We start from the raw sequence: 23,837 nt of genomic DNA on the forward strand, positions 1-23,837 counted from the left end.
TAAACATTAACACTGACTTTAATACTTGACTAAAAATGTTTGTGGTGCACCATGTGTTGGAATGACAAATGCAATGCATAAGTCTCTATTAGATGCCATTTGGTATTAAAGCTGTGTTAATGTTTGTGATGTGCCATCTTTTGGAATATCCCTATTAAAAAGAAAAAGAGATCGGCTAGAAAGTGCAGGCCAAGCAATTTAATATGTGTCTCCAGTCAACCCAAGGCTTCTGTAGAGCTGGGTGCCAACTCACCCTTCAATATGGCCTTATTTAATATTAGGGCTTTCACCAGTAAAACATTTCAACGTAAATTACATTATCGGAGAAAGGACAGCAAATTGTTTAATACTTTGTGAAACATGGCTGGTGTTCCTTTAGAAGCTGCTCCTCCGGCCAAGGAGAGAAAGGCGGCGGCCCCGCAAGTATTTTTTTCCAGCCAGTTAAATTGTAATATTGTCAATGTTTGGTAATTTCACATCTTTCAAGTACCTTGTTCAAGTTATTCAAGGAGTTTCCCACTCTTTGCTACTTACCGTTTATTGTTCGCCTAAGTTCAACGCATCCTTTATTGATGAATTTTCAAATTTGTTATCTTATATAAAAGCGTCTATACGTGGAAGTGTGTGTGTCTGTCCGGTCCGGAAGTGAGAGGTGGAGTCGGGGTGATGGCTCCGCCTCCGAGGAAACAGAAAACTCGCTTATAGCCGCTAATAACACAAGCGAGGTGAGTACATAGCCGCTAACACCGGCATAACGGTATCCTTTTTAGTTTTCCTCCCGCCGCTAATAACACAAGCGAGGCCAGCACATCAGCAAAAGGCAACCTCCTAGGAGAGAGACGCCCAGAGTAGTTCCTTTCAATTACCTGACATCTCGAAATTTCATTTTTTTTCAGACGATTTGATTTCAATAGTTCTTAGGAATCCGGGATTTTAACAGCACGGGCTTACACAGCTAGTCTATAATAATAACGGCTGATGATAAATTTGTAATCCCGTGATTTCAATCTTCATATGGATGATCAGGGTGACGCCAAGGTAACAGAATTCATAAACCTTCTGATCTCGTTTGATTCTAATCAGTATGTCTCCCAGCCGACACATAAAAGGGCGGCGGGGGGTCGCGGGGGGTGGGGGGGGGGGGCGGTTGGGTGGCACACGCTGGATTTAGTCATATCAAAGGGGCTTAATATGAACGTAACGCAGACCCTGGACATCGCTGCCTTTGATCATTACTGTATTCTTTTTACAGTAGCACTGTCTGTGACTAGAACCAGAGAGGAGCGTACTGTTATACATTTTCTAATATCATTAATTGTCAGCCAATGCAGGAATAATATGGCAGAGCATTTCAACGGAGAAGATACCCATTTCATAATAACGTATCAATTTGCATATTTATTTAATTTTCGTTCAAAATATTCCTGCGTTGTCTTAGCCTTGCATATTCTTCCCGTATTCCTCCTGCCTGTGTGTCGTCCCTTTAAAAAGCGCGCAGGGTTTAACAGGTTACAAACTACTAAAGCGTGTTACATTAGCCACGATCGGTTTTTAAACATTCATAATGGTTGAGTCTGCAATGTTTCGATGCTTTCAGGACGCTCACCCCTTCTGCTTCCTGACGAAAAACTACAAACTCTGGTGCCGTTGTTGCAAACGCAGCTCAGAAGTGACGTCTTTTGCGTCACATCAATACGGAAGTTACGTTGTTTTCATAGGTTTTCTGGGAAGTGAAGTCCACTTTTTTTTGTTTTGCGCAGTCGCCAGTATCCAGTCTGATAGCCAATCAGAGAAAGAGGCGGGGCTTCATTGAGTGAAATACGTCTTCCATTGTGTGGAAGACGTGCTCGGTGTGGAATTTCTCGGTGTTCACGAACATCCAGCTTTCCCTGTGGTGTGGAATCTATCGAAGGATTGTGCGCCGAGGATAAAAGCCACCAGGATTACCAAAAGACGTGACGTGGTTGGACAAAATACTGAATAACGGGCACGCGGCAGTCCCGGTGAGCTTTAGCGGCGGACATCCCAAAATCCATTGTGTTCTTTTTTTTATTGCTTATTTGTGTATAGGCGTGGGCAAAAATATTTGAATCGCCAGCTAAACGAGGAGCTGCTCGATCGTTGTGAGGGCGCTTATTTCACGCTGCACTGCACGCCTCCCCATCTCATATGCCGGTGGTGGCGGTTGTCGCCGAGTTCCTCTCTCCTCAAGAGATTGCTTCAGCTCCTTCTATGGGTCAATGCAATGTATATATATATATATATATATATATATATATATATAATGTGTGTTTATAGTATATTAATACGTGCATGTTAAGGCGCGATGCTGGCTTGCGCACAATAACATCACGGGTTTTAAATTAGCACTACTAAACAATGGCGATTTGACTGTGTGATTAATTAATTAAGGCGATACGGTGGCGCAGTGGTAGCGCTGCTGTCTCGCAACAAGGAGACGGGATTCAAGTCCCGAGTATCCACTGCCTGGAGTTTTCATAGAACCCGCCACCCCGCCTCAACGGTGTGTGCGGGCGCTCCGGTTTGCTTCTGTAGTCCAAAGACATTTCGTATGGACACCGAATTAGCATTTAGAGATATCTCAATATGCAATTTACTCCTTAAGTTTGGTGAAATCGTTTCCAGATATCTCAAAATCTGTTCCTTTATATTTGAGTTCGCTCAGGCACATTTTCAGAAAGGTCAAAGAGAACTGCGCGTGCAGTTTGAGACCTCGCCAGTCCTGTTGGAGCTGACCTTGAGTGCATTCTAAGATACCTGAAATGCCCGTCGAGATATCTCAGAAACACTTCTTGTACAATTCCCCGTTCTTTCAATGGGATTTCCTGTCTGTTTTGAAGAGATCTTAAAATATTGTGCGATATCTCAAAATGAGAAGAAGGTTATTTGGAGAAATATCTGAAAGTTTACTTTTCTTTTTGGAGAAATCTGGAAAAATATTTGAGATCCAGAATTGCATCGTTATTTTTGTCTATCTTTTCACAAAGTGATTAATGTATTTCAAGATATCTAAGTTGCAAAGTTGTGACTGTGAACGCCCCCATCCAGAGGATTCATTATTGAAAAAGACAGCAGTCAGGGCAGAGCAGGCCGTCTCAGACTTGATGGGTGTTTTCACTTCAAGGCTTAGTTACATGTTGTATGCCGTGTAACTGGAATATAAAAAGAAATCGTTAAAGAAACAATAGCAACAAAAACATGTTTCATGATAAGATTATTTATGCTCGTTGTGTTTTTACTTATTTACTCGTGCAGCGAAATCCCATTTAGTAATACAGGCAATGGTACGTCTGTTTATGAACCTCTGCACACCGGACACGGGGGTCCTAACGTGCCGCTTTCTTGGCGCATCTTGTTGTCTTTGTACATCCAAAATCTCCTCTTCTCGACGCCGAACGTTATTCTGCCTGATGGGCACAGATAGACGCCAGACATTTTGTCATTTAATAGATTCACATATTGTTGCATTACGTAACAAGACGAAAGGGCAAATAAAGTTTCCATCTAGAAACGTTAAAATACCAAATGGAACAGAGACCTCACATCAAAAATTCGTCCTCTCCCATAAAGTTTCTTTCTTTCTTTCTTTCTTTCTTTCTTTCTTTCTTTCTTTCTTTCTTTCTTTCTTTCTTTATCAAGAGTGCCTTTAGTCGCATTACTGTGCTCATCGTACAAAGCAATATGTCAGTTCTTTCTGTCTCAAAGTGTAGCTTTAACGTTTCCTGTGTTTGATTTAATGACAAGCCGACACGGGGACAATTCGCCTTGCATCCTTAAGACATTTGAGCATGGGAAAGGTGCTATATAAATAAAATGTATTATTATTATTATTGTTATTATTTAAGATGCCACCTTAAAGTGCCATAAGGGCCCCATTCACATCTAAGTGTTTTTCTGATGTTTCAACAGCGGGACAAGAATACTTCTAAACCGGCTCGGAAACGTATTTACCATGGTTTTCAATGACACTATTCACGCCTACGTGTTTTAGCAGCGAGCGATTTAGAAAACTCCTGCATGTAGATGTTGTCAAGCGTTTTTCAGCCAAAACACTTGGCTCTATTGCAATTAAAGATAATTGATTGGAAAGCAGCTCCGTGAAACTGCAGTGCATCTGGAAAGTACACAGCGCATCACTTTTTCCACATTTTCTTATATGTTGCCTTATTCCAAAATGGATTAAATTCATTTTTTTCCTCAGAATTCTACACACAACACCCCATAATGACAACGTGAAAAAAGTTTACTTGAGATTTTTGCAAATTACAAATAAAAAAAATTGATAAAGCACATGTACATAAGTATTCACAGCCTTTGCCATGAAGCTCAAATTGTGCTCAGGTGCATCCTGTTTCCCCTGATCATCCTTGAGATGTTTCTGCAGCTTCATTGGAGGTCCACCTGTGGTAAATTCAGTTGACTGGACCTGATTTGGAAAGGCACACACCTGTCTATAGAAGGTCCCACAGTTGACAGTTCATGTCAGAGCACAAACCAAGCATGAAGTCAAAGGAATTGTCTGTAGACCTCCGAGACAGGATTGTCTCGAGGCACAAATCTGGGGAAGGTTACAGAAAAATTTCTGCTGCTTTGAAGGTCCCAATGAGCACAGTGGCCTCCATCATCCGTAAGTGGAAGAAGTTCAAAACCACCAGGACTCTTACTAGAGCTGGCCGGACATCTAAACTGAGCGATCGGAGGAGAAGGGCCTTAGTCAGGGAGGTGACCAAGAACCCGATGGTCACTCTGTCAGAGCTCCAGAGGTCCTCTGTGGAGAGAGGAGAACCTTCCAGAAGGACAACCATCTCTGCAGCAATCCACCAATCAGGCCTGTATGGTGGAGTGGCCAGACGGAAGCCACTCCTTAGTAAAAGGAACATGGCAGCCCGCCTGGAGTTTGCCAAAAGGCACCTGAAGGACTCTCAGACCATGAGAAAGAAAATTCTCTGGTCTGATGAGACAAAGATTGAACTCTTTGGTGTGAATGCCAGACGTCATGTTTGGAGGAAACCAGGCACCGCTCATCACCAGGCACATACCATCCCTACAGTGAAGCATGATGGTGGCAGCATCATGACGTGGGGATGTTTTTCAGTGGCAGGAACTGGGAGACTAGTCAGGATAAAGGGAAAGATGACTGCAGCAATGTACAGAGACATCCTGGATGAAAACCTGCTCCAGAGCGCTCTTGACCTCCTAATGGGGCGACGGTTCATCTTTCAGCAGGACAACGACCCTAAGCACACAGCCAAGATATCAAAGGAGTGGCTTCAGGACAACTCTGTGAATGTCCTTGAGTGGCCCAGCCAGAGACCAGACTTGAATCTGATTGAACATCTCTGGAGAGATCTTAAAATGGCTGTGCACCGACTCTTCCCATCCAACCTGATGGAGCTTGAGAGGTGCTGCAAAGAGGAATGGGCCAAACTTGCCAAGGACAGGTGTGCCAAGCTTGTGGCATCATATTCAAAAAGACTTGAGGCTGGAATTGCTGCCAAAGGGGCATCGATAAAGTATTGAGCAAAGGCTGTGAATACTTATGGACATGGGATTTCTCAGCTTTTTTATTTTTAATAAATTTGCAGAAACCTCTAGTAAACTTTTTTCACGTTGTCATTATGGGGTGTTGTGTGTAGAATTCAGGGGAAAAAAATGAATTTAATCCATTTTGGAATAAGGCTGTAACATAACAAAATGTGGAAAAAGTGATGTGCTGGGAATACTTTCTGGATGCACTGTAACTGCACTGTAAATGCTTGATGGGTGCACTCAAAAGAGCAGACAATTTTTTTTTCCAAAATTGTAAAATTATCCTCAACCCCACCCCAAATATAACTTATCCTACACCAGGGGTGGCAAACTCCAGTCCTGGAGTGCCGCAGTGGCTGCAGGTTTTCATTCTAACTATCTTCTTCATTAGTTTTTGCTGCTAATTAACTTCTTTTGCCTTAATTTTAATTAACTTGATTCAGGCCCTTTAGTTGTTTCCTTTTTTTAATTAGCTGCCAAACAATAATGAGACACAAAACAAGGTGCCACATGACCAGCTCATCCGTGCCCATCACACAATATCTGAAAATAAAGAAAGGTGAAGGTCTCAGTAAGGTTGATCTCTCAAGTCCCCAAAACATTTTGACAATGTTCTTAGAAAAAACAGAAAATGTAATAGTTTTGGAAATGTGTGCTGTGTCAGAATGAGAGCAGTAACAAGCCATGGAATTAAATAACGAGTTTACTTAACAGTAAGAATTGGCTTCTCATTAAGAAACTGGTTGGAGTGAAATTAATTGGAGTTTGAAGCCCCAATTTAGCTGGTCAGCTGTTGACTTGTTTCACATTTGATTTCTGTTTGGCTGTCATTTAATGAAGAAAATAATTAATTCAGAGCACGGAATCCTTAAGAACAGGGCTATTGAAAAGAAGGGAAAAAGAAGTTAAGTAGCAGTGAAAACTGGTCACTGATTAAGAAAAGGGTTGGAATGAAAACCTGCAGCCACTGCGGCCCTCCAGGACTGGAGTTTGCCACCCCTGTCCTACACTATTATGTCTTTTTCTGTTTAATTCGGTTTCTCCCACTAGAAGTCACCACAGAAGAGCATCTATCTTTCTCCACATATCGATCTGTTAAAAGTTTACACTGGATGCCCTTCCTGACATAACCCTCCCCGTTTATCAAGAAGAAACACACTGGTTTGTGCCTTCCCAGTGGCTGGGTTACCCTGCATTATTATGTAATCCTTGAATTTTTCAGAAGGCCGCCTGCATTGCAGAGAGTCTACGACTGTCCTCTCGACTCCATTTGATGCAGAACAGGTTTGGGTTGACCCCGTGCTGTGTGCTCACGCCACCGCCGACACCTGCTATTCAGTGCTGCGATCACTGGGGTTAACAGCACTGAAGTCACAGAAGACATTCGGGAAACGCAACAATCGCCTCACAACACAACAACACCTCACAGCCAAAGCAGAAGTGTTGTCAATCCTATTTTCTGTGTAAAACGCTTCTTTGAAGAAAATGGAAAATACTTGAACAACGCTTCAAACAAACGTTCCCCCCCCCCCCCCAAAAAAAAAAAAAAAAAACAGCTTGAAAATGTTAAGGAGACCCCCAGGTGTGATTGGGTCTTCATGCTTTCAGCAAATGGAAGACAAATTAGTACAATGCACAACCCTGAAAGTTTTAACTGCCAGGACTCTTGTTAGATAAGCTCAACTGTGTTAAACTCTTACATTCAAATTCAGTTGAAAAGAAAGATTTAGTTTTATTTACTGTTTTTAAAGCACAAACAAAGAGAGCGAGTTTGAACGTGCCCGAATATGGCCACTCTGAACTTTATCACTGTTTTCATTTGTGTCGTGCTTTCACTTGCACAACATGGTAAGCCGGTAGGTCTAGCGGAGTGCTAGAAGTCACGACTTGTAATTCATCAGGAGTGACTGCACTTCCCTGCCATGTTGGAGGGGACAACATAAGTGACCCCTTAGCAGAGACTGAGTGTGCCTTATGGTTGGCAGGTAGCTGGTCTTATATTCTGCCATCTTTATCACTTATCATCTCCATTTGTGGGTGGGTAGGTAGAACTTTATTTGTCCCCAGGTGGAAATGTGACTTTTCACAGAAGCTCTATAAATAAATAAAACTCTTCATTAAATAAATAAAAAAATAAACCTGGGATGAGATGAGACTTTTTATCCTGAGACTTTCATGTCCCGTGAGACAAGACTTTGTGCCAGGAGATATAACCAGGCCCGGGGTCGGAAATAAAGGACAAAGAGTAGATGACAAAGTACAACGTTGTAAAGAATTCAAAAACGTTGGCGCGATACACACGCAGAGCAGGTTAGAGATAACGAAGGTAGTAAAATACAAAAGTCTCAAAAAACTGATAGTAAAGATCGCATTAGCGCAAAGAAATGGAAATTATGACTCGGTGAAATAACAGAACAGCGAAAAGAGATTGAGTATATTGTTTGGATTGAAACTTTAAGTCGGAGACTTGCGGATCATCTAATCCATGTTGTCATCCGGGAAAAGTAGTGTTTCTTCCCAATGACGAGGCCTCTCCGCGAAAATTTAAAAGTTTGGTGAAAGTGAAATCCACATAAGCGAGCGGGGGAGACGTGAGGTGCCAGCCTGGGGGGTTGGAGAGAGAAGCGAGCAGAGGGCCAAGCCCCCTAGTACTAAAAAATGATAATGTGTGTGTGTACATATACATGTCTGTGGGTGTGTACAGTCATGGCCAAAAGTTTTGAGAATGAACCAAGTGTTGGTTTTCACAAAGTCTGCTGCTTCAGTGTTTTTAGATCTTTGTGTCAGATGTTTCTCTGGTCCACTGAAGTAGAATGACAAGCAGTTCAGAAGTTTCAAAGGCTTTTATTGACAATGACGTGAAGTCATATTTGCAGTGTTAGCCCTACTTTATTTGTCAAGACCTCTGCAATTCATCCTGGCAGGCTGGCAATCAACTTCTGGGCCAGATCCTGACTGATGGCAGCTGCCCATTCTTGCGTAATCAATGCTTGACGTTTTGTCAGAATTGGTGGGTTTTTGTTTGTTCACCTGCCCCACCTTGAAGATTGACCACAAGTTCTCAATGGGGAGTCTCCTGGCCATGGACCCCAAATTGTATTCCCCGAGCCACTTAGTTGTCACTTTGGCCTTATGGCCCAGTGCTCCATCATGCTGGATTGTCCATTGTTGGTCACCAAACTGTTCTTGGATGGTTGGGAGAAGTTGCTCTTGGCAGATGTTTTGGTCCCAGTCTTTATTCCTGGTATTGTTCTTATGGCCAACTTGTGAGTGAGAAGCAACCCCGCATGACATGAATGGTGTCAGGATGCTTTACTGTTGGCCTGACACAGGACTGATGGTAGCGCCACTCACCTTTTCTTTGTTCCCAATCAGAAAGGGGATTCATTGGAGACAATGACTTGACCCCAGCAGTCCTAAGCAGTCCAATCCCAGAATATCAGTCTGTCCTTGATGTTTTTTCTTGGTGGCTTTGCTGCCCTTCTTGACACCCACCAGACCATCCTCGAAATGTCTTCGCTTCACCCATTCCTGAGCAAGCTCTGCACTGGTGGTCCCCGATCCCAAGCCATGAATAAAGAATGGGACCAAAACGTCCTCCTAGAGCAACTTCTTCCAACCATGAAGAACAGTTTGGTGACCAACATGATGAAGCACCGGGCTATAAGGCAAACGTGAGAACTGAGTGGCTTGGGAAACAAAATTTTGGGTCCATGGCCAGGAAACTCCCCATTCAGAACTTGTGGTCAATCCTGACAAACACCAAGCATTGATTATGCAAGAATGGGCAGCTGCCATCAGTCAGGATTTGGCCCAGACGTTGATGGACAGACAGCCTGCCAGGGTGAATTGCAGAGGTCTTGACAAACAAAGAAGGGCCAACACTGTAAATATGGACTCTGAGCATAAACTTCATGCCATTGTCAATAAAAGCCTTTGAAACTTCTGAACTGCTTGTCATTCTACTTCAGTATACCAGAGAAACATCTGACACAAAGGTCTCAAAACGCTGAAGCAGCAAACTTGGTGAACACCAACACTTGGGTCACTCTCAGAACTGATGGCTACAGCTGTAGATATGTGTGTATTTGAGCACCTGTTCAAAGCTGATCCTCCTGCTAGGATGTTGGACATCTCTGGGTCTACATTTCTTGAGGTTGATCCTCCAATTAGCTGTGAACCCCCCCAGTCTCACTGAGATGGCACAGGTGGTGAACCAGCTGAGGGTAGGGAAGGCTGCAGGGGTCCCTGGTAACCGGGGTGAACTTCTCCAGGCTGTTGGTCAGGCTGTCCTCCTGGCATCGTAAGCAATCTTTGCTTCCATTTTGCAGATGGGCATCATCCCAACTGACTGGAAAATGGGAACTTGTGGTCCCGATCTGGAAAGGGATGGGTGATCATCTGGATTGTGGCAAGTACTGGGGGACAGCCCTGCTCTCAGTGCCAGGGGGTCATCCTCATTAAGATCCATGATCACTTGCTCACCTACCAGTCTGGTTTAATGCCTAAGAAGTCTACCATTGACCGCATCCTGGCACTGAGGGTTCTCTTGGAGCACAAACATGAATATTGGCAGAGTTTCTTTACAGCCTTTGTGGATTTTCATAAAGATTTCGACTCAGTTGATTGAGCTGCCCTGTGGGACATCCTGAGGGTTCACGGGACCCCCCTCGAGGTTTGCTGGATATCATGGCCGGCCTGTACGCTGGTACTGTGAATGCTGTGCAGAGTGGAGGCAGAACCTCAGAGTTTTTCTCAGTTAATTCTGGGGTCTGTTCCTACTCTGTTCAATGCTTATTTAGAGTTGGTGTTGGGCAAGGTCTTGGGTTCCAGCGGCTGGGGGGCATCTGTTGGTGAAGAAAGATTCCCAGATCTCGACTGTGCTGGTGATGCTGTGATCTTCGCTGAGTCAATGGAGGCTCTGATCGGGGGTCTCGAGAGACTGAGTGGGGAGTCTGAGTGTCTGGGCTTGCGAGGGTCCTGATAAAAACCAAAGAGCCAGGCCTTTAATGACCTCTTGGGCATGGCCATCAGCAGTGTGTCTGTCTGCAGAGAGAGTGTCGACCTGGTCGAGAGGTTTACTTACCTTAGCAGTGACATTCATGTGACTCTGGTGACTCTTCCTATGAAGTTAGTAGACGGGCTGGGAGAGCATGGGGGGGCATGAGGTCACTGGAAAGGGGTGTGTGGCGCTCCTGATATCTGTAAAAGGACGAAGGTCCAAGTCTTTAGAGTCCTGGTGCTTCCTGATTGTGAGACATGGGCGCTATCCAGTGATCGGAGATGAAGACTGGACTCCTTCACTACTGTGTCTCTTCACAGAATCCTTGGGTCCCACTGGTTTGACTTTGTGTTGGTCATGGAGTCCCGAATGAGGCACATGACCTGCATTGTGAAGTATTGTCACTTACAACACTACGGCCATGTGGCACATTTCCCTGAGGGTGATCCGGCTCGTAAGATCCTCATTGTTGGGGACCCGAGTGGCTGGACCAGACCAGATGTAACACCTGGCTGCGGCAGATAGACGTCATTTCTGAAGGATGGAACTGGACCGCATTTGAGTTCCTGGGGGGTTGCCAACCGGTATCCTGAGCTGTTTCGTCGTATGGTGGGTGCAGCAAAGCACTGTACCAGTGCATGCTCCCCAACCTGACTTGTGTGTGTATTTATAATTTATTTTCTGTGGTCTGAATACACACCAAAACGAGTCAAAGGAAGACATTTAAACAAGCAGGAAAACTTCTGACTTGGCAGTGCCCATCCCAGTGAAGCACTATACTGGCGTGTTGCTGTTGGCATAAAGGAGCCCCACCCCAAAAAAAATCGTGTCTCTTGACACACTTCTGCTGAGTGCTTTGTTGGTTGAAAGTCCTCATGTTGGTGTGTCACAGTGAGGATGTGTAGCGTTGTTCATCATGGCACTCCATTTTGTCTTCATTCTCACCTCCTCTGCTGCCTCCAGGGGGTCCGAAGTGTATCCCATAATATACCATGACAACATCATTTTAGGATGTCAAAGTATTAGGCTGACATTCTGGACATACTTGTGGTTTTAACTCATTTTAATTATTTTTATTTTCATTTTGAGCACAGTAGAATTGTTTCTGACCTGAAGCCCCCTGTATTAGCGTACTGCCTTTGCATAAACAGTAAGTTGACATTCTTTTATATTTTCAGATGTAAGACCTTGGAGAGGCAAACAGAAAGGAAAAGCGCCGGAGAGATGGTGTCACCGAAAAATGATGACGCAGAGGAGAGAGTGGGACACATTAAAGAGGAGGATTGTGAGTGGGATGCCAGCCACCTTCCGCTACATGTCGTCTGTGTGAAGCTGGAGGACGGTGAGGGGAATGTTTCTGGTTTTAAAGAGGAGGATTCTGAGGAAGGGTGCATGGCCATTAAAAGAGAGGGGCCCGGGCAGGTCTTGATCAGTGCCGAGACGGAAAAGAGAGAAACTGTCGTGAATTTCAAGAGCGATGCGTCTCTGGAGAAGGAGGAGGACTCCGGTTTACTGGCCGGTTCGGCACTGCAGAATGAGGTGACTTATTTGTCGTGCGCTCAGTGGGGACCACCGCGGTCACTTCAGCAGCTTCCTGGAGAGCTCAACTCCAAACTGCCCAAAACTGAGAGCAAACTCCCTGGGACGATAAATGACAGGACAGCATCGAAAGAGGAAGAACCTTCTATAAGACAATTTGGAACACGTAAGTGTACATTCAAAACAAAGTAGTAAAGAAATGAGAATATTCAGCAAAATCAACAGAGTGAAATGATGAAACACTTTACAAGAGTCCATGCTTGTTATGAATGCACCACAAGAGTTCATTTAACGGTAGTGCTTTTACTGTGTAGAAGTTTCTATTGGGGTTATGGTGATATTTTTATCTTTTTTTGGAAATGTCGGCTTCTTCTTCTTTCGGCTGCTCCCGTTAGGGGTTGCCACAGCAGATCATCTTCTTCCATATCTTTCTGTCCTCATCATCTTGTTCTGTCACACCCATCACCTGCATGTCCTCTCTCACCACATCCTTAAACCTCCTTTTAGGCCTTCCTCTTCTCCTCTTCCCTGGCAGCTCTAGCCGTAGCATCCTTTTCCCAATATTCCCATCATCTCTCCTCTGCACATGTCCAAACCAACACAATTTCGCCTCTCTGACTTTGTCTCCCAACCATCCTACTTGAGCTGACCCTCAAATGTCCTCGTTTCTAATCCTGTCCATCCTCGTCACACCCAATGCAAATCTTAGCATCTTTAACTCTGCCACCTCCACCTCTGTCTCCTGTGCCACCATCTCCAGCCCATATAACATAGCTGTTCTCACTACCGTCCTGTAGACCTTCCCTTTCACTCTTGCTGATACCCATCTGTCACAAATCACTCCTGACACTCTTCTCCACCCATTCCACCCTGCCTGCACTCTCTTCTTCACCTCTCTTCCACACTTCCAGTTACTCTGTACTGTTGATCCCAAGTATTTAAACTCCTCCACCTTCGCCAACTCTACTCCCCTCATCCTCACCATTCCACTGACCTTCATCTCATTCACACACATGTATTCTTTCTTGGTGGTCCTACTGACCTTCATTCCTCTCCTGTCATATCTCCACCTCTCCAGTGTCTCCTCAACCTGCTCCCTACTCTCACTACAGATCACAATGTCATCAGCAAACATCACAGTCCACGGGGACTCCTGTCTAATCTCATCTGTCAGCCTGTCCATCACCATTGACAATAAGAAAGGGCTCAGAGCCGATCCCTGATATAATCCCACCTCCGTCACTCCTACCGCAGACCTCACCACGTTCACACTTCCATCGTACATATCCTGTACAACTCTTACGTACTTCTCTGCCACAGCTCCTCTCAGTCACCCGGTCATATGCTTTCTCCAGGTCCACAAAGACACAATGCAACTCCTTCTGACCTTCTCTAAACGTCTCCATCAACACCCTTAGAGCAAACATCTCATCTGTGGTGCTCTTTCTTGTCATGAAACCATCCAGCTGCTCACTAATCATCACCTCACTTCTTAACTGACCTTCCACTACTCAATCCCATAACTTCATGCTGTGGCTCATCAGTTTTATCCCCCTGTAGTTACTGCAGTCCTGCACATCCCACATATTCTTAAATATCGGCCCACCAGTACACTTCTTCTCCACTCCTCATCATCCTCTCACTTTCCAAGATTCCATTAAACAATCTGGTTAAAAACTCCACTGCCATCTCTCCTAAACACCTCCATGCTTCCACAGGTGTGTCATCAGGACCAACGGCCTTTCCATTTTTCATCCTCTTCATTGCTTTTCTTACTTCCTCCTTGCTAATCCATTGCACTTCCTGATTCACTATCTCCACATTATCCGACCTCTTCTCTCTCTCGTTCTCTTCATTCATCAGCTTCTCAAAGTACTCTTTCCATCTGCTCATCACACTCTCCTTGCTTGTTTCCATCTTTATCCTTTATCATCCTATCCTGCTGCACATCTTTCCCAGCTCTGTGTAGCCCACCTGTCCTTTTCTCCCTCCTTAGTGTCCAACCTCTCATACAACTCATCATACGCCTTTTCTTTAGCCTTCCCCACCTCTCTCTTCACCTTCTGCCTTATCTTCTTGTACTCTTGTCTGCTTTCTTCATCTCTCTGACTATCCCACTTCTTCTTTGCCATCCTCTTCCTCTGTGTACTCTCCTGTATTTCCTCATTCCACCATCAGGTTTCCTTTTCCCGTCCATATTTTGCACCAAGCACCCTTCTTGTCTTGAAATGTCAGTTTCTGATATTCAGTTATTACACCTGCTCATTAGGTATGTGAGCATTAGCTTATAATAGCCCAAGGCACTGACTGTCAGTCACCAGATGTGTCCAGCGCTGACCACTTCTGTCACATGCAGACTTCCCAAAAGTCATTGCTGTGTGCCTTCAGTAAATTCTGGAGGTCCCTGCTGGTATCTTCTCAAGTGGTATGTAGATTGGTTTTGTAGGCACACAGTCATCCACACAATTTGTGACAAATCCTGTTATAAAATCTGCAAAATCGTTTAGATCTGATTTGGGGTCCCAGAACACGTCCCCAGTTTACACAATCCAAGCATTCCTGCAATGTTTCCCAGGTAAGATGAGCAGCACTGGTCTCTTAGGGCCAGACAGGATTGTGCTCTGGGGGCAGCTCACTGAAATGGTTATAGTGGACAGCGGCGCAACCTGCCACCGAAAAGGCTCCGCTCACAGGGTGTCTTCACAGAAGCTTACCCCCAATTCCATCCAGTCCAGAGAGAGACTAGAAAGGCAATATATGATAAATAGACAGTTAACTTTGAAAAGCACCATATGATAAAGTGATAAGTAGACATGTAAGGCACTATATGATCGATTATAGATAGTGGAAAAATGTACAGGTGCAGTCGCTAAATAAAGTGCCTTTCACATCTAAGTACCCCTACTGATGTCAAATGATAAATTAAAAAATATGATAGAATGAGAATAACTATCACTGGCACTATATGATATATAGACTTGAAAGGCACTATATGATATATATAATTAATAATAATTATATATAGTATAGATATATAGATGTGAAAGGCACTATATGATAACTATACATTTTGATAGAAAAATGTTGAAGTGATGATGTTTAGTGACCGTACCTGTACTTTATTCCACTGGGTACTCCTACTGATGTCAAATGATATTTAAAAAAATACACGATAGATAGAATGATAGTTGTGAAAGCCACTACATGATAAAGTGATTGATAGACATGAAAGGCACTATATGATAGATAGCTATGAGAGGCATTATATGATAGTGATATAGACTTGAAAAGCACTGTATGATTGAGAGATGTGAAAGGAAATATATAATAGTGATTGATGAACATGAAAGGCTCTATATGATATATGTGAAAGGCACTATATAATGTGCAAGGCACTATATGATAAATAGCTATGAAAGGCACTATATGATAAAGTCATATATAGGCATGAAAGGATCTATATGATAGATACAGATAGATATGAAAGGCACTATCATACCTGTACATTTCAATAGATGTGAAAGGCACTTTATTTAGCACCTGTACTTTATTCCACTGGTACCACTACATATGTTAAATAATAATTGATAATGGTTGCATTTGTGAAGTGGCGGCTGGTACCTCTTGTTGTAAGCCACTTTAGTAAGCCATTCACAACCAAGATGGGCATAACTTAGCATATTATTTTTGCTTTTATTGTACTAAGCTTGCAGTTGCAATTTCTTTCTTTGGCTAAGAAGCCATCAGCATAGGACAGCTGTTCCCAGTCACATTTGACTTAACCTCAAAATCACCAGGGGCCTCATGTATAACGGCATGTGTAGAACTCACACTATAACATGGCGTAAGCACAAAAGCAGGAATGTGCGTACGCACAGAAAAATCCAGATGCAGGAATCTGTATGTATGCAAACTTCCACGTTCTTCCGCTACATAAATTCCGATCAGCGTGAAAAGTAACGTACGTGCATGTGCCTTCTGTCCCACCCCAACTCCCAGAATTACACCTCTTTGAATATGCAAATCAATATAAATAGCCCTTAAGCTCAGCCTTCTGTGAAAAGACAATGGGAAAAGCATGGGGGAAAATATAAGAATTTCAGCGAATACCAAATGGAGGCAAAGGAAAAACTTACTATTTGTTGGTTTAAACAGTTTTATAATCAACAAAGTGAAGCTGATCAAGTGACACAGTGTCAGAGAAACTTGAAAGCTCAAGTTCACAAAGTCGCACAGTGCCCGAAATAAAAAAGAAATCACATATCAAAGTCGCCATGAAAAGGCAAGTCGTACCCCACTGTCCGAGTGTCATATGAAAGCTTATTAGGGTACAGACAAAAAAAAATTGGCACACTGTGGGGGGAAAAAAGCACAAAATGTCAACTTTAATCTCGAAATTTCCATTTTAATCACGTAGTTTATTTTGCCATTAAAGTAGAACATCATAAACTTCATCTTAAAATCGTTTAATTTACTAGTTTCTCAAATCCTATTGTAACTAAAGTAGGACGTTAAATGCTTTGTTCTGTATTTGATCTTCTATGTGCTCTGTGTGTGAATCACAACCTGCTTCTTAAATGGGCTTTCTTTTTCTCTGACGGGACACAGAATCCATTACATTTGTGATATTACAGCTCTCTGAATAATTAAAATACTGAGATGTATACGTGATTTCTTTTTCATGATGATAGGAGTTAAAGCATGTTATTAAACATGGGAACACGGTGGCACAGTGCTTGTTCATGTCTCACGCAAGAAGCTTGCTGCGCCATGCGTGATCTTCGATGAAATAATTTATCACAGCAGTACTGTCTCTTTCAAATGTACTAACCTCCAATTCCTGTCCTTACTTTTCTTTCTCCAAATACCCAATCGCCACACAATCAGCTATGTAATAGACGTGAAGCCATCTGTAACCTTAGAATGTTGATTCTTCAAAACTTTTAAGGAACATTGTAATATCTTCGTAGCACACGTTTAATTATTCTATCCGTCTATCCTTCCAGTGTCACGTCAGCACCAGCAAGAATACAACGCAATGCAGGAACAATCCATGAACTAGCTAGCGCTGCGGCACCGTGTCCTCACATGTTTGTTTATTAACAATACAGATTATTTAAATGAAGTTAGTTTTATCTGTATAATCAACATATTTTGCTGCATTTTATCTTAAAAATATCGTCATCATATGTAAATATGCGATTTATAAAGTGGCGCAGGTTGTGCAATATTATAACTGTAGTGTAAGTTTACAGTGAGGTGATTGTACTTATAAGTACAAACAGTTCTACAAGGAGCACTTGATGGACTGATTGAGTGCGTTTAGAGTTCTTGGGATGAAACTTTTTCTAAACCGCGAAGTCCGTACAGGAAAGTCTCTGAAACGTTTTGCCGTGGCTGAGTCAGCGTCTGCTTCATACTGTATACCAATAATTCTCTTTCCGATCAGCTGCTGCTGTGATTCCCCACTCAGATGCAGTGATATAAATACTCCGAGTGATGCAGTGAGAGTAATATGGAAAAAGATGATCTGCTGTGGCAACACCTAATGGGAGCAGCTGAAAGAAGAAGAAGAAGATGCAGTGAGAGTAACAACGCTAAAGCAGTTCTGGTATTTGGAATACTATGGCTATTCCCTGGCCCATTATATTGCTGCAGGTTAATTACAATCGGATGCATTACACTAATAAACAATATGCAGTTAATTTCAGTGTATTTATAAAGCCGCATCAGGAATGTGGGTCTAAGAAAGAAAAGGTGACCACACAGGAACAGTAGCACTGCTTTGACACTGGGTGCCGCCAGTCTGCAAAACCGAGCGGAGAAATTGCGTACGCCAAGGTATGAGGTACCGTGGAAATGTGCATGGCTTTACGCCAAGTTTAGGTTTTATACATCGCGATTTGAGCGTGGAAACGTTTGTACGCAACATTTCTGTGCGTACGCACCGTTTATACATGAGGCCCCAGAACCTTAGCTAGTGTCTTCATTTAAAGGCTGCTAAAAATGAGTTTAGGTGAACAGGAATACATTACATAAAAATGGACCATCTGTTATAAATTAATCTTGTCTTAAAATGTTTTTGCACTGAATCGTATGTTTCTGTCTTTACACAGCTTTACTAGAGAATGACAGCTTCCCCACATCTGCAGCTGCTGAAGAGTCCATTCAGTGCCAACCTCAACTGAACTATCCTGATAGAAATGTGAAGGCTGTGGTGTTTGGAGCTGGGAGCTTTCAACAAAGCACATTGCAGTGTAGTCCTCCACCTTTTGTGGCCCTGAAATTAAAAAACAACATCAATTCTCAACAGAAATACAGTGAAACACTACTGACTTCATATGTGTGCCAGAAATGTGGAAAATATTTTAAGCACAAAACCGATTTTAACAATCATCTGAGCAGGCATTTGGTTGAGAAGTCCTATTGTTGCAGTGAATGTGGCAAACGTTTCTTAAACAAAAAAGGGCTTCTGAGCCACATGAAAACTCACACCGGAGATAAACCTCATTGCTGTTCTGAATGTGGAAAACGATTCATACAATCCAGTCATCTCCGGAGACACCTGAGAATTCACAGTGGAGATAAGCCTCATTGCTGTACCGAATGTGGAAGGCAATTCTCTGTCAAAGGCAGTCTTGAGCGACACATAAAGATTCACACTGGGGAAAAGCCTCACTGCTGTTATGAGTGTGGCAAACATTTCTCACGATTTAGCTGCCTTCAGAACCACATGAGAATCCACACCGGAGAGAAGCCTCATAGTTGTTTTGAATGTGGGAAGCAATTCATACAAATAGGCAACCTTCAGAGCCACATGAGAGTTCACACTGGTGAGAAACCTCACTGCTGTTTAGTATGTGGCAAGCGATTCTCACAAATTGGGAATCTTCAGGACCACCGGAGAATTCACACTGGAGAGAAACCATACTGCTGTTCTGAATGTGGTAAAAAATTCTCACAGATTAGCAGCCTTCAGAGCCACATACGAATACACACTGGTGAGAGGCCTCATTCCTGTCCTGAATGTGGCAAAAGCTTCTCACAAGTAAGCCACCTTAGAAGGCATGTTAAAATTCACACCGGGCTGAAACCTCATTTCTGTTCTGAATGTGGCAAGCAATTCACAGAACTAAGCAGTCTGCGCAGCCACATGAGAATTCACACTGGTGAGAAACCCCATTGCTGTACGGAATGTGGCAAACAATTTTCAGAATTAAGCCGTCTTCGAAGCCATACAAGAACCCACACTGGAGAGAAACCTTATTGTTGTACAGAGTGCGGCAAACGATTCTCACAAGTAAGTTGTCTTCAGAGACACATGAAAATCCACACGGGAGAGAAACCGTATTTGTGTTCAGATTGTGGGAGACAGTTTTCAGAAATAAGCCGTCTTCGAAGCCATGCAAGAGTCCACACTGGAGAGAAGCCTCATGGGTGTACAGAGTGTGGCAAAACATTCTCCCAAATAAGCAGTTTAAACAGCCATAAGCGAATTCACACAGGAGAGAGACCCCACTGCTGCCCTAAGTGTGACAAAAGATTTTCACACTTGAGCAGTCTGCACAGCCACATAAGAACTCACACTGGAGAAAAACCTCACTGCTGCCTGGAATGTGGCAAGTGTTTCTCACAAGCAAGCCAACTTAAGAGACACACAAGAATTCACACTGGTGAGGAAAGGCAGAAACGGGAAATGGAAGTGAAGACTTGAGAATGTGCGTCGGTAGTCCTAACACCAAAACAGTTTGTTCACATTGTCCTAAAAGTAAAACTTTTTCCATGTTGTGAAAACGAATGAAATATGAAGTGATCCAGCAAATCAAGGAGGAGCTGTGGAAACTTACACAGCAACACGCCATAGATTGACCTCTACAGACGAGGGAAGTCTAGAAAATAATTTCAAGCAATCCCATTTGTAATATAAATCTGGAAAAAGAAATGCATAATCAGCATACACAAACAGCAAAGCAGATTTCAGTGTCCCAGATCTCAATTCATGAGTTCACCGAATGCACGCTGGCTAGACATGCATTGTGCAGCATTGAAAGATCAACTTTCTGGAAGGCTCCAGGAGAGTATGGCCATTTGAGCTCAGCTCTTCTAGGATCTTTGTCATCTTGGTGTTGTAGCAGTTTGCAAAGTCCTTACCTTTTATCCATTCACCATTTGTCCTTCATTTGTTAGACCTTCCTCTGAGTCTAATCCCATGCTGCAATTCTACTGTAACATGCAAAAAACGCTTTCCACTTGAGCTCTAGCAAGTTCTCCATTCCTACGTGTTGAGACAATCCTGGATGGTTCACCACGTGTTTGTTACGATTACTGCCAGAGTCACAAAATGGTTTAGGGGAGACGTTTCAGACATCCAGGGGTAAAGAACTCGCCCAAGCCTCATCGATGAAAGGTCATGGACTGAAGGAGAAGACGAATGTAGAATACACAGGGGGTTCAGCAAAAGGAGTAAGTGAGGTAACCGAGCAAACGCTTAACTTGAAAGTCAGCTTAAAGTCCTCCTTCATACAGTAAGTTGGAAATGGCTTTGTTTCACTTAACCTTTCTGATCTTGTAGATACCTTTATGTTGGAATGAAAACTGAAGAAATTACTCAAAATTCCAAGAATAAAATAATTTGCTGCTGGGGGTCCCCAAAATGGCTTCTTTTGAGGTTCCTCATCGGCTTCTGAAGACTCCTTATTTACCCAAACTATCCTCTTTTCTGAGCTGCTTCTGATTTTTTTTACTAATCATGAAAACTGTTCCATTATCTTTGTTCTCTCTCGTGTGCGGTGACCACCAACTTCAACAAGTTGAACCCTTAAAAGTGGAGCGTGGAGTGGATTGGTATAAAACCAACGTCAAACCGTCCCTCTATCACACTCAAACTGACGGTAACCCGCGTTGTGTCCAAGGAGGTGGCTAGACAGCCAACTGGTGGGCTGCACTTCTCCTAATACCTGTGGGCGACAACGCTTTTCTTTCTGATATTGAGACGTTCTCGTTTGCTTACCTTTTATCTGGAGCTGTTTTCTCAACTTTTTAGGGGTTTGTGTAGTGTCTGGGGGACCTTTCTGTGCAGTTCATCAGCTCTCATAAACCTTAGCACTGTGGCAAACTCCTACCCTGAGAGAGAAGACAAAAGCAAATTACACAGAAATTCAATAAGAGGAGTGAGTAAGGGAACAGCCAGAGAAAAGGAACTCAAACCTACGACTGTCTAGCTTACCTTGAGAGCCATGTCACTAAGTTAGACATCACATAATTTTTGCACTTTACTCTGTAGATCATCTGAGTACTTTTTATGTTGGAATCTTCTGGACAGATAAATATTTCAGACCTACTTGGTAAACCTAGGGTAAATGTCAACGTCGTTTCTTTCAGCACTTCCACATTCGTCTGTCCCAGTTCTTTCTTGTACACCTCATCCTTTATCAAGCTGAACAACTGGAAGTGAAACCCGGAATGAACTTGAATAAAACCAGCATCAAACCACAATTGTAAATGACTGAAATTGGAGGTAACTTGCCTTGTGTCCAAGGACGGGCTGGATGGCCAGACACTGACTGGTATTTCTCCTCAACATTGTGGGTTACCAACAATTTTGTTTCTGCCATTAAGGACCTAAGTGTTTGGCCATTCGGGAAGTGCCCCTGCCAGAAGCCCTGAGGACATTTATGTGTAGCCTTTACAAAACTTAGCACCATGGAAAAATCATGAAATGAAGGAGCAGACAAAGGCAGAATGCACAGAAATTCAAGAAGAGGAGTAAGTAAGGTACCTACCAGAAGAATGGAAACCAAGCTTCCCATGTGGGTCAGGTTTTAAGAATTCCTGTAGACAGCGCTTTATTCTCTTTACCTTACAGATCTTCTGAATACCTTGACGTTGGAATCTACATTACAGATGAGTGTTTCGGGCCTACTTGGAATTTCCAGGAAAAATGTTGTTGCTGTTGGAGGCCCCCAAATGCCGCCTTGAGAGGTGCTCAGTTTGAAAACTCCTTTTTTTTTTATAATTATGCAGACTGTTAGACCGAACAAAGACATTGGGACCTCTGTGTCCAGAGGTGATGTGGTCACCATTTCCAATAAGCTGGACCCTTGCAAGTGAAGCTTGGAAACATTTGTCATCAGTATGGATAACACCTGACATCAAACCACCATTATATATATATATATATGATTAAAGTTGGAGGGAACTTGCGTTGTGTCCAAGCAGGGGCAGGATGGCCAACTGCTGACCTAATGACTGCTGGTCACAACTAAATAGACAGGAAATTTGGCTTCGTGGTCTCATCCTTTGTCCAGTGGCCTTAGCTTAATATTGTTTTCAATGAATGGTTTGAACAAAGTCTGAATGTTGTTGCATGTTTTTCAGTAATGCATGTTGTCTCTGTTTTTTTTTGTTGTAATTTATTTGAATTCTTTGTACATGCGTATGGCACTGTGGTTTTGTAAATTTAAAAGGTCGTGTTCACTTTTGATATGTTTATCCCAATAAGAGCAGAGTAAGTAAGTTTATGTTCATCCTGTGGAGGACTGGTGATCTCTCCAGGGTTTATTCCTGCCTTGTGCCCTATGCTAGCTGGGATAGGCTCCAGCGGACCCCCCGCTAACCAGAACTAAGCAGGTTTGAAAATGACAAACTGACTGTTACACAGTATGGCAGCCTGGGTTTGACCCGTCACTCACGTCTGTTTAATTTATTTATTTATTTGGCCAAACGATCATGTAAAAATGTAGGTACTCCTCCATAAAATGTTTTTTCCTTTTAAATTGTGTCAATTTCATCTTCTTCAAAATTATCTATAGATAAAGGTGATTGTAATTGATTAAACACTGAAAATGTGATAGGCCATTTCCATACATATAATACTATATACTAATAGCTGGTGTTGCCCCCTCAAGTCCGCATTACCTCTGTCTACCAGTCACCTCCATGCAGCTGTGTGATGCTTTTAGGGCCCTTGGCTTGCTGGATGGAATCATTAAACATCATTTTCAGAGAGATTGAGGTAAGGTGTCCTCAGAATTGAATGGATGTTTCAGGCAATTCACAACACAGCGAAGCCGAACCTGGGGGGTATTTTTTGTACATTGCTTAAATCAGGTGCCTCATCCTGAATGAATTAATGCCGGTGACACTCATCCGGGATAGGTCGGTTTTTCAAACGTAGCCGTGTATTAGATTAGTCGAGCTGGATCTAATCATACGAGATGAATGCACGCGCCCACACTGATTGAAAAGCCCATATATATTGGGTCTAGAAAACATGATCAGCAAGTCTTTGATAGGCTGTAACAAAATGACGAAAGAACGGGTGCATTTTTTTTTTCACACAAGCGGAGCAAGACCTTTTATTCGAAGGACATGAAGAATTTCAAGATTTAATATACACAAGGGGTAACACTGCAAAAGCAGCCCAGACCAGAAAAGACGGCTGGCAAAAAGTGGCCAAAAAAATTAAACGCTAAGTAGTGTGCATTGTACTTACTGAATGCAGCGTTTCATTTCCTATGTGTCAGATTAATTATTATTTAATATGTCATAATTCCAGATCAAACGTGAGTACAAGGAGAACATGGGAACAGGTTAAAGTGAAGTACAAGAATATACTTCAAACTGGTAAATATTGGTATATAACTATTTAAAGAATTGATGACATAAAGAATCATATCATATATAATATAAAAAACATTAATTTTAAAGCTAATAAGAAGGCAAACAAGCAAAAAACAGGTGGAAG

General features: G+C 42.8%; 2 protein-coding genes across 4 annotated transcripts in view; one reads left to right on the forward strand and one right to left on the reverse strand.

Moving 5' to 3' along the window:
- The window catches only part of LOC114641729 (zona pellucida sperm-binding protein 4-like), a 290,625-nt gene that overhangs the window by 98,876 nt on the left and 167,912 nt on the right, over positions 1 to 23,837 (reverse strand). The gene's annotated exons all lie outside the window — the stretch shown is intronic.
- Positions 1,790 to 22,834, forward strand: LOC114641743 (zinc finger protein 678-like). The gene is made up of 3 exons (XM_028790778.2): positions 1,790 to 2,003; positions 11,731 to 12,257; positions 18,208 to 22,834. Exons 2-3 carry the CDS (start codon positions 11,777 to 11,779, stop codon positions 19,803 to 19,805), a joined length of 2,079 nt encoding a protein of 692 aa, XP_028646611.2. The 5' UTR covers positions 1,790 to 2,003; positions 11,731 to 11,776; the 3' UTR covers positions 19,806 to 22,834.

This window comes from Erpetoichthys calabaricus, chromosome 5 (genome assembly GCF_900747795.2).
Source record: "Erpetoichthys calabaricus chromosome 5, fErpCal1.3, whole genome shotgun sequence".
Lineage (NCBI taxonomy): Eukaryota > Metazoa > Chordata > Cladistia > Polypteriformes > Polypteridae > Erpetoichthys > Erpetoichthys calabaricus.

What these genes read in the sequence shown, in the direction of transcription:
- LOC114641743 (XM_028790778.2), top strand. Translation starts at nt 11,777, where the DNA reads ATGGTGTCACCGAAAAATGATGACGCAGAGGAGAGAGTGGGACACATT. An exon ending in TATAAGACAATTTGGAACAC is followed by an intron (nt 12,258 to 18,207) that starts GTAAGTGTACAT and finishes GTCTTTACACAG; the next exon opens with CTTTACTAGAGAATGACAGC.